Here is a 16817-nt window from a genome sequence, read left to right as displayed (position 1 = left end):
GGAAAGAGTGTGCTGTCTCCATGGCAGCTGAATTTGCAAGAAACTCCTTGGATGGGGTTAATGGCAGTTGTATTTTTCTGGGAGCTCTGCTTTAATTGGATAAAGTAAGTTCTGGTAAGATTTCTTCCTTTATCTTCGGTATCTCAAATGTTTTCATTTACATAATCTTTATAACAGCTTTTGATGTCTGAGTGGATTCCCACACAGTCATCTATTGTAAGACTTTCTGATTCCTTTTTTTTCCTTTGGTCATTATGAATAGGGCTTCTGTAAGTAATTGCGTGGTAGCTTTTGTTTGGAAATAACATCAAAATAGTTGTCAAAATACTTAGGAATGTGATTTTTGGATTGTAAGGTGAGACTTGTTTAGCTTTAGAAAAAACTGCCCAACTTGTAATGGGGAGGAAAAAAATTTTCTATGTTTTTGGAATTCTTAGATGGGACCCTCTGTAAAAACTGACAGATTAAAATGAGAAAAACAGAAAAGTTTAAAAACATGTATACCTTATGGATACATGGGAGATACTCACAGAAAAATGAGTAAATCTCCCACAGGTGACTTTCAATTCAAGCATAAATAGTATCTTTAACTTAAAGAAAGAAGATTTGAGGTGCAGTACTGGGGAGTTAACCAGCAAAAGCACAAGTAGACAAGGGTAAGGTTTGTTACACAGAGTTAAGTCCATGCGTTCTCCATTGATAAGACTCTTTAGTGATTTAGTTATCCTTCTCTTCTTGGTGTCAAGAGAGGTAGCTTTTAAATGGGGATTTCCTTGATAGATGTAAATTTTCCTTACACAAGTGTAACTTCTACTTTGTTTTCAGAACTTCCTTTGTTAGAATTTTTTTTTTCAAAATAATCAGCTTGGAATAATTCTTAAGCCAAAGGGACATATATTGGGGTTGCATATTCTGGTTTCCTACCATTATATTTTGGGGTGGCATATTTTGGTCTTACACACTGTGTTCCACCAGCAATGAAAAGAGTTCTTGTTTTTTCTCCAGCAATTTGTCATTTTTTAAAGAGTTTAGCAGTTCTAAGACATTTAGACCAGCTGTGCTATCTCATTGTGGTTTTCAGTTCTCTATTATGTTGAGTATCTTTTTGTATGTTTACTTGGCATCTGTAGATCTTCTTTGGTGAGGTGTCTGTTCAGATCTGTGTGCATTTTTAATTGGGCTGTTTAACTTATTGTTTAGTTTTAACAATTTTTATATATTTTGAATACAAATTCTGAGATCTGTATTTTGCAAATATTTTCTTCAATATGTGGCTTTTCTTTTTGTTCTCTTAACAATGTCTCTTCCAGAGTATAAACTTTGAATATTAAGAAATCCACATTGTCATTTCTTCTGTGTATATCAACCTTTTCTGTCAGTTGTTAAAATTCATTACCAAACCCAAAGGCACATAGCTCTTCTTCTATAGTTTCTTCTAGAAATGGTATAGTTTTAGATTTTTAGTGTAAGGATGATTTTGAGTGACTATTTGTGTAAGTTGTAAAGTTTTCATCTACACGGATGTCATTTCTTATGGCTTCCAATTAATCATTCCATCACTATTTTTGGGAAGGACACAGGATAGTGGGCTCCATTAGAATAGATAGCTAGACATGAACAGGAGGGGGAGCTCCTGAAAAAGGGAAAGCCTGGGAAGGCTCTCCTGGAGGGACCACCAAAAATTCACGTTAGTAGCATCTCTAGTGCTGGAGTGGATGGGCACTTGTCAATTGTGGGTAGGAGGGAGAAGAGGTACCTATGCAGAAAGAAACACCCTAGAACTCTTCTTAAGATGCCCCAATCATCATTCGTTCTGCAATAAAAATGTCAGAATATTGCTAGGTACATGCTGATAAGAACAACAAAGGGGACATTCTTAAGAGAAACCTGGCACCATAAGTACAGATTAGGGCAGAGAAGGACATTCAAAAGAGATGGGCAGGTGCAGTAGGTACAAAGATGACCGCTGTCAGCCGGCCTGTGAGGCGGGAAAGAGGCTGGTGCCAGAGTGGATTTGGATTGATCACCACACATGTACCTCAACCAACAGCGAGGAGGTCCCACATGCCTAAGTGGGGCAAGTCGGGGACCTAAGGCAGTAGCAGGAAAACCAGACAAAGAAAACAGGCAGAGACTTGAGACAGAGGCAGGAATGTGAAGAAGTCTACAATAAAATTCCCTGCACAGGACTCTTAGGCTGTTTTCATGCACGATCAGCCCACTCCTCCCTATTTTTCTACAATAAGCTCTTTACACTGTATTTCTTTTGAATGAAGTTATCTGCCATCTTTGTACTGCCTCTTGGTGAAAATCTTTCTTCCAAGTTAGACAAGAACTGGGACATCAGCTCTCCCCAGTAATAGCTCCATTTCAGTTTGAATTTACAGAACTGATGGGGCTTAATAACTGGCGCTCTGACTTTAAGTGGTGCAGGAGGTGGCCAGTAGCGGACCCCAGCCGTCACACCGGGAGCAAGAGGGCCCTGCATAGTCCCCATCTGCCTGCAGGTGGCATGCTGCCATGACACTGCCAGCAAGAGGGCCTAGCAGTGTCCCCAGCTGCCAGCAGGGGTACACGATGACTACACTGTGAGCAAGAGGGCCCTGCAGTGTCCTTAGCTGCCAGCAGGTGGCACACGGGCAGCACAACATGAGCAAGAGGACCCTGCAGTGCCCTGGTTGCCAGCACGGGGCGTGCTGCCACTACACTGGGAGCAAGAGGATCTTGTAGTGTCCGCAGGTGCCAGAAGAGGGCGTGCCCCCACTACACTAAAAGCAAGAGGGCCCAGCAGTGTCCCCAGCTGCCAGCAGGGGAGTCAGCCGCCACTACACTTGGAGCAGGAGGGCCCAGCAGTGTCCACAGCTGCCAGCACGCGAGCATGCTGCCACTACACTGTGAGCAAGAGGGCCCTGCAACGTCCCTAGCTGCCAGCAGGCGGCGTATACCGCCACTACACTGTGAGCAAAAGGGCCCTGCGTGCCCCGGCGCCAGCAGGGGGCGCTGGCCACCAGTGTAAGCAAGAGGGCGCTGCAGTTGCCCTAGGCGCCAGCAGGAGGCGCAGTGGCACAGCACCGTGAGCAAGCAGGTCCTGTAGTGCCCGGCTTTTCAGATTACTGAGGTTCCACCCGTCTCTGCGCCGCACCCCCGGCGACGTGCGTCTCTCTGCCTGCACCGCGTCCACCCGCGCCCCCCAGCCCGGCGGCGTGTGAATGTGCACCTGTGTGCCTGCAACGCTCCCCCCAACCCCCGGCCCGGCGGCGTGCATGTCTGCGCCTGCGCCGCACCCGCCCTACCGGCGACGCGCCGCTGTGCATCTCTGCCCTGCGCGCGCCTCCCCACGGGGACCGGGCTGCCGCGCATCTCTGCACCTGCGCCGCAGAGCGACAGCGCGCGGCCCCTCTCTGCGCCGGCGCGGGCCCGCCGCTCTTCTCTGCGCCTGCGCGGGCGCGGTGCCTTTGCGAGGACGGAGCTGCGTTCGCCGCAGCACAGACCCAGAGGGCATCGCGAGGGCGGAGCTGCATTCTCCTCTGCACAGACTCCGGTGTACTGCGAAGGCGGAGCAGTGTTCTTCTCAGCACAGACCTGGGCGTGCGGGCCAGGGGCACCGCGAGGGCGGAGCTGCGTTCTGCTCAGCACAGACCTGGGGGACACCGCAAAGGCGGAGCACCATTCTCCTCAGCACAGACGTTGGGGGCCCTACCTCGCTTTGGGACAACTCGGGGCAGCATCGACGGTGAGTAAAATCCTTCCTGTTTGCAGCCCTGAATAATCAAGTTCAGAGACCAGTTAGAAGGGTTCAGTGTGCAAAATGGGAAACCAAAAGCCCAGCTGAATCCTGCCCACCAAAGTTCTCCCGAGCGAAGGCAAGGGGCCACAGTGCCAGGTCCACACTGCAGCTTCGAAACACAAATGCAGCACTGCTAATGCAGACATGACACCCAAAATATGACACCCACATTACTCATGTCACAAGCACCTGTAATGCTAATGCACTGCCTCAATAAAAAAAATTAATGTAAGATTGGCAATCCCCATGCTGCTGTGCAGTCCTCACACAGTAATCGTAATAATCCACATTAACAAAGTACATACAAACTTAGTAAGGAACCTAGGGTTAGGATTAGAGTTGTCGTCAGGGCCCAGGTTAGGGTTAGGGTTGGGGTTGGGGTTGGGGTTAGGGTTAGGGTTAGGGTTAGGGGTTAGGGTTAGGGGTTAGGGTTAGGGTTGGGTTAGCGTTAGGGTTAGGGATTGGGGTTAGCGTTAGGGTTAGGGTTAGGGGTTAGGGTTAGGGCTTAGGGTTAGGGCTAGGGGTTAGGGTTAGAGTTGGGGTTAGGGTTAGGGGTAGGGTTAGGGGTTAGGGTTAGAGTTTGGGTTAGAGTTAGGGGTAGGGGTAGGGGTTGGGGTTAGGGTTAGGGGTTAGGGTTAGGGTTTGGGTTGGGTTAGGGTTAGGATTAGGGGTTAGGGTTAGGGGTTAGGGTTAGGGTTAGGGGGTAGTGTTAGGGTTACGGTTGGGGTAGGGTTAGGGTTTGGTTGGGGTTCGGGTTGGGGTTAGGGGTTAGGGCTAGGGTTAGGGTTAAGGGTTGGGGTTGGGGTTAAGGGTTAGGGTTATGGTTAGGGTAGGGTCGGTTTAGGGTTAGCGTTAGGGTTAGCATTCTAATTACAACCTGGGAGAGGAGGACGTGACACCCAATATCTCAAGGAGTAGAAACCCCCTTGTGATACTGTTCTTAATCTTCAGGGAGGAAGAGGATGATATTACTCAAATACAGGCAGGTGTACGTCCTCTGTATAATGCTGGTGTACACCCGTCTGTGCAATAGTTGACAATTTCCAGAGGGGTAGATGATATTACTCACAATATGGTAAACAGGCTTTGAGTCCACCGCGGGTCCTAAGAGCCAGGGTTGCAGAGGGGCTGGCTCTTACGCCTCGCCCCCCCTGCGATGGGGGTCCTAAGAATTCTGGGGGCAGAGGGGCTGGCTCTTATGCCCCACCTTGCGGGGGGCGCCTCGCCCCCGTGCGATGGGGGTCCTAAGAGCTCGGGGGGCAGAGGGGCTGGCTCTTACGCACCGCGTCGCGGGGGGCGACTTGTCCCCCTGCGATGGGGGTCTTCCACCCCGTGGAGATTCTATTCGGATCAATATCGTCAGGTGGGTGTACACCTATTGCGATATTGAAAGTAATATCATGCTCTCTCTGTCCCTGGACATTAGGAACACTATCGCAGGTGGGGGTACACCCACTGCGGTATTAGGAGTCATATTAGTATTACTTGTTACTCATTTACAAGTCACGTTAATATGAATTACCAATATTAATGTTAAGAAATAATTGCTAGTGAAAAGTTTTCGGGTTATTAATATTTATTAGGAGCTAATATTACTGTGTTCTAATGAATATGATCAGTCCCAGTTATTAATATCAGGCGTTATTAATAGTTAATAATTTATTGTTATCGTCAGTATGACTCTTCAATATTAATTATCATTATTATCGGTATTGATTTTAAAAATTATACGATCAGTTATTAATATTGATAATTATTAATATCAATTAATAATTGATATTATTAATTTTGATAAGTAATATTGCGACCTTCCTCACAGTATTATTGGGAGTCATATCATCCTGTGGCCCTGAGGAGAGAAGGCATTTCTCTTTCTGTCTACTGTCTCTGAAGAGGAGGAGGAAGTAAAAGTTGAAAACCAAGAAGATTGAAGTCAGTGGCAAGACCAGCCACTGCCACTGATGAGGCGGCCTGAGGTGAAAATATGAACCCCCCCTCCCCTACTCTAAGCACATGTGCTCTGAATCCATCGGGAGCCTTTCAGGTGGAAACTCTTAGAGTTGTAAGCCCTGAGAAAACGCCTAGGAAGTCTGTCTTCCTTCGGGGCGCTCGGCTCTTAAGACGCGAGTCTTCTGACGCCCCTGGCCGATTAAAAGCAACCTCTTCCTTCTTGAATCCGGCGTCTGAGGGGTTTGTGTCCGCGACGAGTCCTGCTCCAGTTTTTGGTTCACATGACCAGGAATCGAACCTGGGCCGCGGCGGTGAGAGCGCCGACTCCTAACCACCAGACCACCTGGGAACTTCAAACTTCATGGGAAATAGATTGCCCAACATTAGAAGTGGGTTGGCCGTCACAAGTAAGCCTGGACAGGTCCCTTGTTTCTCAAGTGTGGCACAAGGTAACTGGGAAAGGATACCTAGACCGCTTCCCATACATAGACACTTGGTGACAGCTGGTGCTAGACCCCCCACAGTGGCTAAGAGGGCAGGCAGCAGCAATACTAGTAGCCAAGGGACAGACAGCTAAGGAAGGATCCCGCTCCACCTGCCCAGGGAAATCAACTCCTCAAGGTCTGTTTGACCCAACGTCAGAAGATCCATTGCAGGAGATGGCACCAGTGATCCCAGTGGTGCCCTCCCCTTACCAGGGAAAGAGGCTCCCCACTCTTGAGCCCTCAGTGCTTGTGCCTCCGCAAGACAAGCATATCCGTAGGCCACCCAGAGGAGACAAGAGAGGAGGTGATGCCTCGGGAGAAACCCCTCCCTTGGCAGCTCGTTGATGACCCAAAACGGCGATACAGATGCCCCTGACAGCAGCGGTATACTGGGATAGATGAGGATGGTCACGTGGTGGAGAGGCGTGTTTTTCTCTACCAGCCCTTCACCTGTGCCGACCTTCTCAACTGGAAAAACCGTACCCCGTCCTATACCGAAAAGCCACAAGCTCGAATTGATTTGCTCCAAACTATTATCCAGACCCACAACCCCACCTGGACTGATTGCCACCGGTTGCTCATGTTCCTCTTTCACAGAGATGAAAGGCGGAGAGTGTTCCTAGCAGCAACTAAGTGGCTAGAGGAGCATGCACCAGCTGATTATCAAAACCCCCAAGAGTATGGAAGGACCCAGTTACCAGGAACCGGCCCCCAGTGGGACCCAAATGAAAGAGAGGATATGCAAAGGCTAAACCGAGACAGGGAAGCTCTCTTGGAAGCATTCAAGAGGGGAGCTCAGAAGGCCACAAATGTTAACAAGGTCTCTGAGGTCTCTGAGGTCATTCGGGGAAAAGAAGAAAGACCAGCACAATTCTTTTTTTTTTTGAGATGGAGTCTTTCTCTGTCCACCAGGCTGGAGTGCAGTGGCGCGATCTCGGCTCACTGCAAGCTCCACCTCCCGGGTTCACACCATTCTCCTGCCTTAGCCTCCCAAGTAGCTGGGACTACAGGCACCTGCCAACACGCCCAGCTAATTTTTTTGTGTGTTTTTAGTAGAGACGGGGTTTCACCGTGTTAGCCAGGATGGTCTTGATCTCCTGACCTTGTGATCCGCCCACCTCAGCCTCCCAAAGTGCCAGGATTACAGGCTTGAGCCACCGCTCCCGGCCAAGTCCAGCACAATTCTATGAGAGATTGTGTGAGGCCTATCGTATGTATACTCCCTTTGATCCCGATAGCCCTGAAAATCAGCACATGCTTCACATGGCTTGAGTCCGTCAAAGCGCAGAAGACATGAGAAGAAAACTGCAGAAACAGGCTGTGCTTGCAGGGACGAATACATCACAATTATTAGAAAGAGCTAAGCAGGTGTTTGTAAACAGGGATGCAGTAAGCCATAAGGAACACCGCACAGAGAATGAACGTCAGGCCCGGTGACACCGAGCTGCCTGTTAGCTTCAGGAATCAGAGGGCTCCCCCCAAAGAGGCAAGGGAAGGGGGGCCCTGGGAAAGAAACTCAGCTTGGCTGTCAGAGTTGGCAGCGTAGCCAGTGTGCTTATTGTAAAGAAATACGACATTGGAAGAACAAATGCCCTCAAGTTAAAAGAAAACAAGGTGACTCAGAGCAGGAGGCCCCGGACAAGGAGGAAGGGGCCCTGCTCAACCTGGCAGAAGGGTTCTTGGACTGAGGGAGAGTGGGCTCAAGTGTCCCCAAAGAGCCTATGGTCAGAATGACAGTCGGGGGTAGAGGCGTTGATTTTCTTGTAGATACCGGTGCTGGACATTCGCTAGTAACCGCCCCGGTCACCCCCTTCTCCAGAAAGACTATTGACATCATCGGAGCCACGGGGGTTTCAGCAAAGCAAGCTTTATGCTTGCCTGGGACTTGCACTGTAGGAGGACATACAGTGACTCATCAGTTTTTGTCCATGCCTGACTGTCCCTTGCTCTTGTTGGGGAGGGACTTGCTTAACAAGCTGAGAGCCACTGTCTCTTTGACAGAGCATGGCTCATTGCTGCTAAAGCTACCCAGAACGGGAGTCACTATGAGCCTTATGGTCCCTGGAGAGGAGGAATGGAGACTTTTCTTCACTGAGCTGGGCCAAGAGAGAAGACCAGCTCCGGCTAAGCGGTGGCCAAGAGTAGGGGCGGAAGATAACCCTCCAGGGTTGATATGGGGAGTAATATCATCCTCTCCCCGTTGGGATATTCGGAACCATATCCCAGGGGGGTGTCCACCCTCTGCGATATTGGGAGTAATGTCATCCTCTGTTTCCTTGGATATTAGACACAATATCACAAAAAGGTGTACACCCCCTGTGATACTGGGAGTAATATCATACTCTCCTTCCCTGGATATTAGAAAACAATATCATCAGGGCTGAACACCCCCTGCGATAATGGAAGTAATATTTTCTTTTTTTCTTCTTTTCTTTTTCTTTTTCTTTCTTTCTTTTCTTTTTTTTGAGACAGAGTTTCACTGTTGTTGCCCAGGCTGGAGTGCGATGGCACGATCTCGGCTCACTACAATCTCTGCCTCCCATATTGAGGCAATTCTCCTGTCTCAGCCTTCTGAGTAGCTGGGATTACAGGCATGTGCTACCACGCCCCATTCAGTTTTCTTTTCTTTTTTTTTTTTTTGTATTTTTAGTAGAGACTTTGTTTCTCCATACTGGTCAGGCTGGTCTTGAACTCCCGACCTCAGGTGATCCGCCCGCTTCAGCCTCCTAAAGTGCTGGGATTACAGGCGTGAGTGACGGTGCCCATCCACCACTTAGCATTTTCATTTTACATTTGTTGAAGTCACAGATCTCTACACACATTGATTCCTGCTTTATTCTACACTTACATATAAATAAAATGGGAAATAGAAAAGAATAAAATGGGCACAGTATCCCTAAAGTTTCACATTCCGAGACATTTTAAAAATATTTGCTTTTTTGAATTTTGTTTCAATGAAGAAACTGTGGTATACACACACTATGCGGTATTATCCAGCCTAAAAAGGCATAAAATGCTCTCCACTGCAGAAAAAATGGATGAGACTGCAGGGTCTGTATGTTAAGTGAAGTAAGGCAGGCACAGAATGACAAATATTACATGTCCTCACTTAGATGTGGGAACAAAAGAAAATCTTGGCCAGATGTGGTGGCTCAGGTCTGTCATCCCAGCACTTTGGGAGGCCAAGGCTGGCGGATCACAAGGTCAGGAGATCGAGACCATCCTGGCTAACACGGTGAAACCCCGTGTTACTAAAAATACAAAAAATTAGCCGGGCGTGGTGGCGGGCAGCTGTAGTCCCAGCTACTTGGGAGGCTGAGGCAGGAGAATGGCGTGAACCTGGGAGGTGGAGCTTGCAGTGAGCCAAGATCGTGCCACTGCACTCCAGCCTTGGCGACAGAGCAAGACTCCGTCTCAAAAAAAAAAAAAATGCAAAAAATTAGCCCACTGTGGTGGCGTGTGCCCATAGTCCCAGCTACTTGGGAGGCTGAGGCACAAGAATCACTTGAACCCGGGAAGCGGAGGTTGCAGTGAGCCCAGATTGTGCCACTGCACTCCAGCCTGTGCGACAGTGAGACTCCATGTAAACACAAAACAAAACGAAATTAAAACCAAAAAAAGAAAACCAGGCAGGCACTTCTGACACAGGCTGCAACATGGATGAACCTTGAAGACATCGTCAGTGAAATAAAGAAATCCCAAAAGGATAAACACGACCAGGCTCAGTGGCTCACACCTGTAACCCCAGCGCTTTGGGAGGCTGAGGCAGGCGGATCCCTTAAGGTCAGGAGTTCGAGAGCAGCCTGGCCAATATGCTGAAAGCTCGTCTCTGTTAAAAACACAAAAATTAGCTGGGCGTGCGTGCGCATGCTTGTAATCCCAGCTACTCGGGAGACTGGGGCACAAGAATCGCTCGAACCCACGATGTGGAGGTTACAGTGAGCCGAGATCACGCCACTGCACTCCAGCCTGGGCGACAGAGAAAGACTCTGTCCCCCCACCAAAAAAAAAAAACAGGAAAACAAATTCAACACGGTATGATTCCACTTCCATCAAGTGCCTAGAGTAGTTAAACTCATAGAGTTGCAAATCAGAATGGTGGCCCCCGGGGTGGGCGAGAGAGAGGAATGGAGAGTTTGGTGAATGGGTGCCATTTCCATTTTGAAAGAAAACTGTTCTGGAGATGACAGCGGTGATGGTTGCTAAACAATGTGAAGGTACTTAATGTCATTCAACTGTCAACTGAAAAATAGTGGAAATTGTCAATGTTTATACCGGCCATTCTAGATGCAATCATATCTATTTACAACTTTTAGTATTGATACGTGGTATATTTTCCCATAATAAAAGATGAAAATGAAAGCAGTTGGATCTTTAGAAAGAAAAGAAAGAAGCGAAGAATACACGAAAGCTTCCTCCTGATTACAGGAAGAGCCCCAAAGCTTCTACGGACACTCCCTTTTCTCTTCTTCTTCCTGCAGTCTTATGAGAAAATCTTTAGAGATTGGGGAGCTTGGGCGACTTTGGCTAATGAGGAGCTCTGTGCCTTGAGCCCCCCAGGCCAAAGAATAGTCAATACTCAGTCTGTGCCTCCAGCCCTGCAGTCTGAGGTTCCAGTCCTGGGGGCTCCACACCCGTCACCTGTATCAGGAGGCTCATGTCTCACCCTGTCTTCTTGCCAGCCTTGAGGACGGAGTCTGAGCCTCCATCGTGCACCACACAGGGAGGGCAGTGGACCTGTTCTCCGCGGTCATGGCCCAGCAGGGGGGAAGGGCAGTTCAGCTGAGGGACGTTCGGGAGCCTCGCTTTGTTTCCTCATCCTCAGGACAAACAGGACAGTGCGGTGGGCAGATGGGAGGAGACCAAGGTGCAACCTGTCAGCTCAGCAGACTGTGGAGTTTCTGTTCTTGCTTGTGGTGAGGGGGCCTCAGAAATCTTATTCAAACTTTTGCCTTCCTCCCCCACTGAGTTGTCCTTTTCATAGACACCTCACCCAAGATAGCAGGGAATGAGTCCCTCTAAACTATTCCCTAAGAACAACAAAGATGATGAAGGTGATGATGAGGATAAAGAGGATGAAGACAGACACCAGGGCATCATTAACCCTTACTGAGGGCTTCCTAAAGGCTAGGCTCTGAGCTCTGTGCTCTATGCAGCTTGTTTCATTTCATCTGCATAGTTTCCCAGTTACGAGTGCACATTTCATGATGATTTTACAGACTAGAGAAGGAGCAACGCATTTTCATAGGACTTGTACCAGATCAGGAAGTCAAAAAGGGTGAAGTCCAATTTGAACCAGGCAGTCTAAGTCCGGACACATGGCATTTGGCCGATCCTCTCCCTGCATCCAACCTGCCCTCTCAAATCCTTGTCACTCAGGCCAATGCCCCTGCTCACTGTGCCCTTCCCTTTGGGGGTTCCTTGTAGACCACAGCTAGACCAGTGGGTGCCACAATCACTGTGTCAAGTAGAGAAAGGGCAGCTGAGATCACATCAAAGGTTCCAGAAAGAATGGGCACAGGATCGTTCGGGATGCATCTCTCCCTTGCCCCTGTTCCTGGCTCTCCTTACAGCTCTCGACTGCCTCAAAGGAGTCATTGATTCAGAGTTTGGCTTCCATTCCTACTGAGGAAGCTGGAAAGCGTTTCAAAAAATGCTCCTCAGACGTGCCCGTGGTTAAGACCTCTGAGCTCTGCTTACAACTTTTGGAAGCTGGGCACGGTGTCTCATGCCTCTAATCCCAGCACTTTGGGAGGCTGAGACAGGCAAATCACAAGGTCAGGTGTTCGAGACCAGCCTGGGCAATACGGGGAAACCCCGTCTCTACTAAAAATAGAAAAAAAGGAGCCGGGCGTAGTGGCGGGCGCCTGTCCTCTCAGCTGCTCGGCAGGCTGAGGCAGGAGAATAGCTTGAACCTGGGATGCGGAGGCTGCAGTGAGCCGAGATCACTCCACTGCACTCCAGCCTGGGCCACAGAACGAGACTCCGTCTCAAAAAGCAAAACGCAAACCACAACTTTTTGAGAGTTGGAAGACCATGAAGTAGAGTACCCGGGACTTAGAGTCTGGCCATGAATTTGGAATACCACCCTTTCTACTTCTGTGTGTGGCAGGCGGTGAGATGTCCATCCTCTGAGACTCAGCACTCTCATCTGAGCTGATTTCTAGGTGATCTAATGGAAGCGAGCGATGATGAAACCTATTGTGGGTGCCCGCTGCGTGATCTCTCTGTGATGGTTGTGGAAAGTCAAGGCCAAGTGAATCTCCCATACATTCGTTACTATTTTAAGCTTCAACTCCATATAGTTCAATGGAAATATCCCCTGACCTGAAGTTCCGGTTTCCCTGCATTCCAGACAGGACATTTTCTTTTGTCCTTATCTCAGTAAGTACTGAGTATTGTGAGAGGAACAAGTGAGTCTCTGTTGTTTCTGATTCTCCAGAGCCTGTATCTTGCTTGGCACAGAAGAGGTAGCAAAAGTCAAAATCTATGTTAATTCTTGAATTGACACTTCCTTGGTTCACAACAATTGGCTGTCATCAGTGTGACTTCAACTTACTTGATTCTTTTTGTTTTTTGTTTTTTGAAACGGAGTTTTGCTCCCGTTGCCCAGGCTGGAGTGCAGTGGTGTGATCTCGGCTCACCGTAGCCTCTGCCTCCCAGGTTCAAGCCAGTCTCCTGCCTCAGCCTTACGAGTAGTTGGGGCTACAGGCACCCACCGCCATACCGGGAGAAGTTTTTGTATTTTTAGTAGAGGCAGGGTTTCACCATTTTGGCCAGCATGGTCTTGATCCCCTGACCCCGTGATCCACCCTCCTCGGCCTTCCAAAGTGCTAGGATTACAGGCGTGAGCCACCGCGTCTGGCCGAACTTTCTGATGAAAACTCTAAGTCCACCTAAGCTAAAGACAGGAGTTGTAGCTGACGTGAATTTTCAAAGAAGACCCACCGATTTGAGGAAGCAATTACTATTCCTGCTGAAGGTGAAAAGTCAGAAAACGGAACGATGACATCACTAGGACCTAACTGGCATGTGGAACCAGTTTCTGCTTAGGAACTATCAACTTTCATTTCATTTCCAGCTGACATGGTCTCAGCTCTTGTTGCCCAGGCTGGAGTGCAATGGCTCGATCTCGGCTCACCGCAACCTCCGCCTCCCAGGTTCAAGCAATTCTCCTGCCTCAGCCTCCCGAGTAGCTGAGATTACAGGCATGCACCACTACGCCTGGCTAATTTTGTATTTTTAGTAGAGACGGGGTTTCCCCATGTTGAGGCTGGTCTCGAACTCCTGACCTCAGGTGATCCGCCCGCCTCAGCCTCCCAAAGTGCTGGGATTACAGGCGTGAGCCACCGCGCCCCGCCTGGTCTCAGCTGCTATACAGTGTTTATAAATGTTCTAAATCAAGGGAATTTGTATCAATCTAGTAGAATAAAATAAAATAAAATATTTGAGTTCTTAATTTCCTTTAATTAGGATAACCTTTTTCTTCAAGTGAAGAGAACGGCTTTGTTACGTATTTTTCTTCGGACAAGATAGGCTGTATTTTCTAGCAGTTACGCATTTGTTATATATGATGATCTGGTTCTTGGAACATTCTTGAATCTAGTATCTCTAAGGCAGGCGTGTACAGCAAGAAGTGAAGAACACAGAAATCAATGATGAAAGCATTAGAAGACAAGTGAGTTTGTCAGAACTGCAAAATATTGCTGAGCGTGGATTGCTCTGAAATCTGAAAATGTTACTTGTGAATTGCTTCTATCCAAAATGCAGACACAATGCCGGGTGTTGGTTTAGTTGTTTCCCATTTTTCAACGCCCTTTTCTAGGCAAAAGGTGTCCAAACCATGCAGACCCACAGAATCTAACCGATGTCTCTAGATTCCTCCTCCTAGAACTCTCAGGGGATCCAGAACTGCAGCCGATCCTCGCCGGGCTGTTCCTGTCCATGTGCCAGGTCACGGTCCTGGGGAACCTGCTCATCATCCTGGCCATCAGCCCTGACTCCCACCTCCACACCCCCATGTACTTCTTCCTCTCCAACCTGTCCTCGCCTGACATGGGTTTCACCTCCACCACGGTCCGCGAGATGATTGTGGACATCCAATCTCACAGCAGAGTCATCTCCTAGGCAGGCCGCCTGACTCAGATGTCTCTGTTTGCCATTTTTCGAGGCATGGAAGAGAGACACGCTCCTGAGTGTGATGGCCTATGACCGGTTTGTAGCCATCTGTCACCCTCTGTATCATTCGGCCATCATGAACCCGTGTTTCTGTGGCTTCCTAGTTTTGTTGTCTTTTTTTTTTTTTTCCTTCTCAGTCTTTTAGACTCCCAGCTGCACAACTTGATTGCCTTGCTAACGACCTGCTTCAAGGGTGCGGAAATTCCTAATATCTTCTGTGACCCTTCTCAACTCCCCCATCTTGCATGTTGTGACACCTTCACCAATAACATAATCATGTATTTTCCTGCTGCCGTATTTGGGTTCCTTCCCACCTCGGGGACCCTTTCCTCTTACTATAAAATGGTTTCCTCCATTCTGAGGCTTTCGTCGTCAGGTGGGAAGTGTAAAGCCTTCTCCACCTGTGGGTCTCACCTGTCAGTTGTTTTCTGAGTTTATGGAAGAGACGTTGGAGGGTACCTCAGTTCAGATGTGTCCTCTTCCCCCAGAAAGGTTGCAGTGGCCTCAGTGATGTACACGGTGGTCACCCCCATGCTGAACCCCTTCGTCGACAGCCTGAGAAACAGGGATATTAAAGGTGTCCTGCAGCGGCCACACGGCAGCACGGTCCAATCTCCATATCTTTTTTATCTGTTCCATTCCTTTTGTAGTGTGGGATAAAAAAGCAGTCAGGTCAAATAAGAAAGATAACACAGGGTGAAAACCCACTGTGACATTAGGAGTAATACCTCCTTAGGATATAAACAACACTGTCACAGAGTATACACATGAGGGGTACACCCACTGTGATATTAGAAGCAATATCTCCCTATAATATGAAGAAAAATATCACAGGGTGATTTTATTCCCAATGTTGGTAATAAAACAATGATAAATATTAAGATTAATAACTAATATTAAAAATGACATTAATAGTAATAATTCTAATCATGCATAATCCTCTCTTTAAAATAATCATTAATGATTAATAACGTTATACTATGAATTAATATTACCATTGATAGTTATTAATGAGACTGATGTTTAATAATTGACAATATTATGACTCCTAATACCGCAGGAGGTGTACACCTGCCTGTGATATTGTTCCTAATATCCAGGGATGGACAGCATGTTATTAGTTTTAATATCGCAGTAGGTGTACACTCACCCTGTGACACTGATCCTAATATCCAGCGGGTAGAGTATGACATGACTGCAACATAGCAATGAATGTACAGCCACCCGGTGATATTGCTCCTAACATTCACGGAAGAAGCGTATGACGTTACTCCCAATATCGCAGGGAGTGTCCACCCCTTCTGTGATATTGTTCCTAGTATCCCGAGGGGGAGAGGATGATAATAATTCCAGCATCGCAGGCTGTGTTCACCCACTCTGTGATATTGTTATTAATATCGCAGGGAGTAGAAACACCCCTGTGATACTGTTCTTAATCTTCAGGGAGGAAGAGGATGATATTACTCGAATACAGACGGGTGTACGTCCTCTGTAGAAAGCCGGTGTACACCCGTCTGTGCAATAGTTGATAATTTCCAGAGGGGAAGATGATATTAGTCACAATATGGTAAACAGGCTGTGAGTCCACCGCGGGTCCTAAGAGCCAGGGGGGCAGAGGGGCTGGCTCTCAGTCCCCGCCTCGCGTGGGGCGCCTCGTCCCCCTGCCTCTCCCGCCCTGCATATTACGAAAAATATCACAGAGTGGGTGTACACCTCCTGCGATATGGGGGGTAATATCATCTTGTCTTCTTTTGGATAATAGGAACAATATCACACGGGTTTGTACACTTTCTGTGATATTGGGAGTAATATCAACCTCTCTGCCTTGGAATATTAAGAACAATGTCACAGAATGGATGTACACCCCCTGCGATATTGGGAGTAATAGCAGCCTCTCCTCTCCGTGGATGTTCGGAGTCATATCCCAGGGTGGCTGTACACCTCCTGCTGTATGCACCCTATTTGTAATCTTTTATCCCTCGCCCCCCTCCCTGTTAAATAATAGACAAGAAATAATGGGTTTAGAATAAATGAATTCAAACAAATTGTCAAACATATGTGGGAAAATTGGAATCAGTTTCTGAGGAAAAGCAAAAAACTCAACAGAAATGCTCATAAAGCATCATCCCTTCATGGCTAGAGCTGCCAGGACACCAGAACACCAAAATCAGATAGGGAAATTTTGTAGAAGTCCTAGATGTACTAATTGTTCTGTGAATACACAGAGATGTAATTATAACTGTTACCTGCATGTAGAGTAAAGATGAGAAGGGATTGGTCATGGTGACAGCTACCTCAGGTGTTACAAGGCAGACGTGGTTCCAGGACAGTATGTGTCAGGGCAGAGGGGTCCTCGGAGGCTATTAGAAGCTGGTCATGGCACAGACATTGTAAGTCATATGGTCTCATTACTTTCG

General features: G+C 47.9%; 1 protein-coding gene across 1 annotated transcript in view; it reads left to right on the top strand.

The window, feature by feature from the left end:
• Positions 1 to 2878: 2878 nt before the first annotated feature.
• LOC134737359 (uncharacterized) overlaps positions 2879 to 16817 on the top strand; it is an 80964-nt gene continuing 67025 nt past the window's right edge. The window contains exons 1-2 of the mRNA XM_063644840.1: positions 2879 to 3012; positions 3195 to 3733. Of these exons, the coding sequence (XP_063500910.1) occupies positions 2879 to 3012; positions 3195 to 3733 (673 nt within the window). The remainder of the gene's footprint in view (positions 3013 to 3194; positions 3734 to 16817) is intronic.

The sequence above is a fragment of the Symphalangus syndactylus genome, chromosome 8, assembly GCF_028878055.3.
Source record: "Symphalangus syndactylus isolate Jambi chromosome 8, NHGRI_mSymSyn1-v2.1_pri, whole genome shotgun sequence".
Classification (NCBI taxonomy): domain Eukaryota; kingdom Metazoa; phylum Chordata; class Mammalia; order Primates; family Hylobatidae; genus Symphalangus; species Symphalangus syndactylus.
The sequence above is the reverse complement of the archived record's forward strand: the minus strand, read 5'-3'. Positions and strand labels throughout refer to the sequence as shown.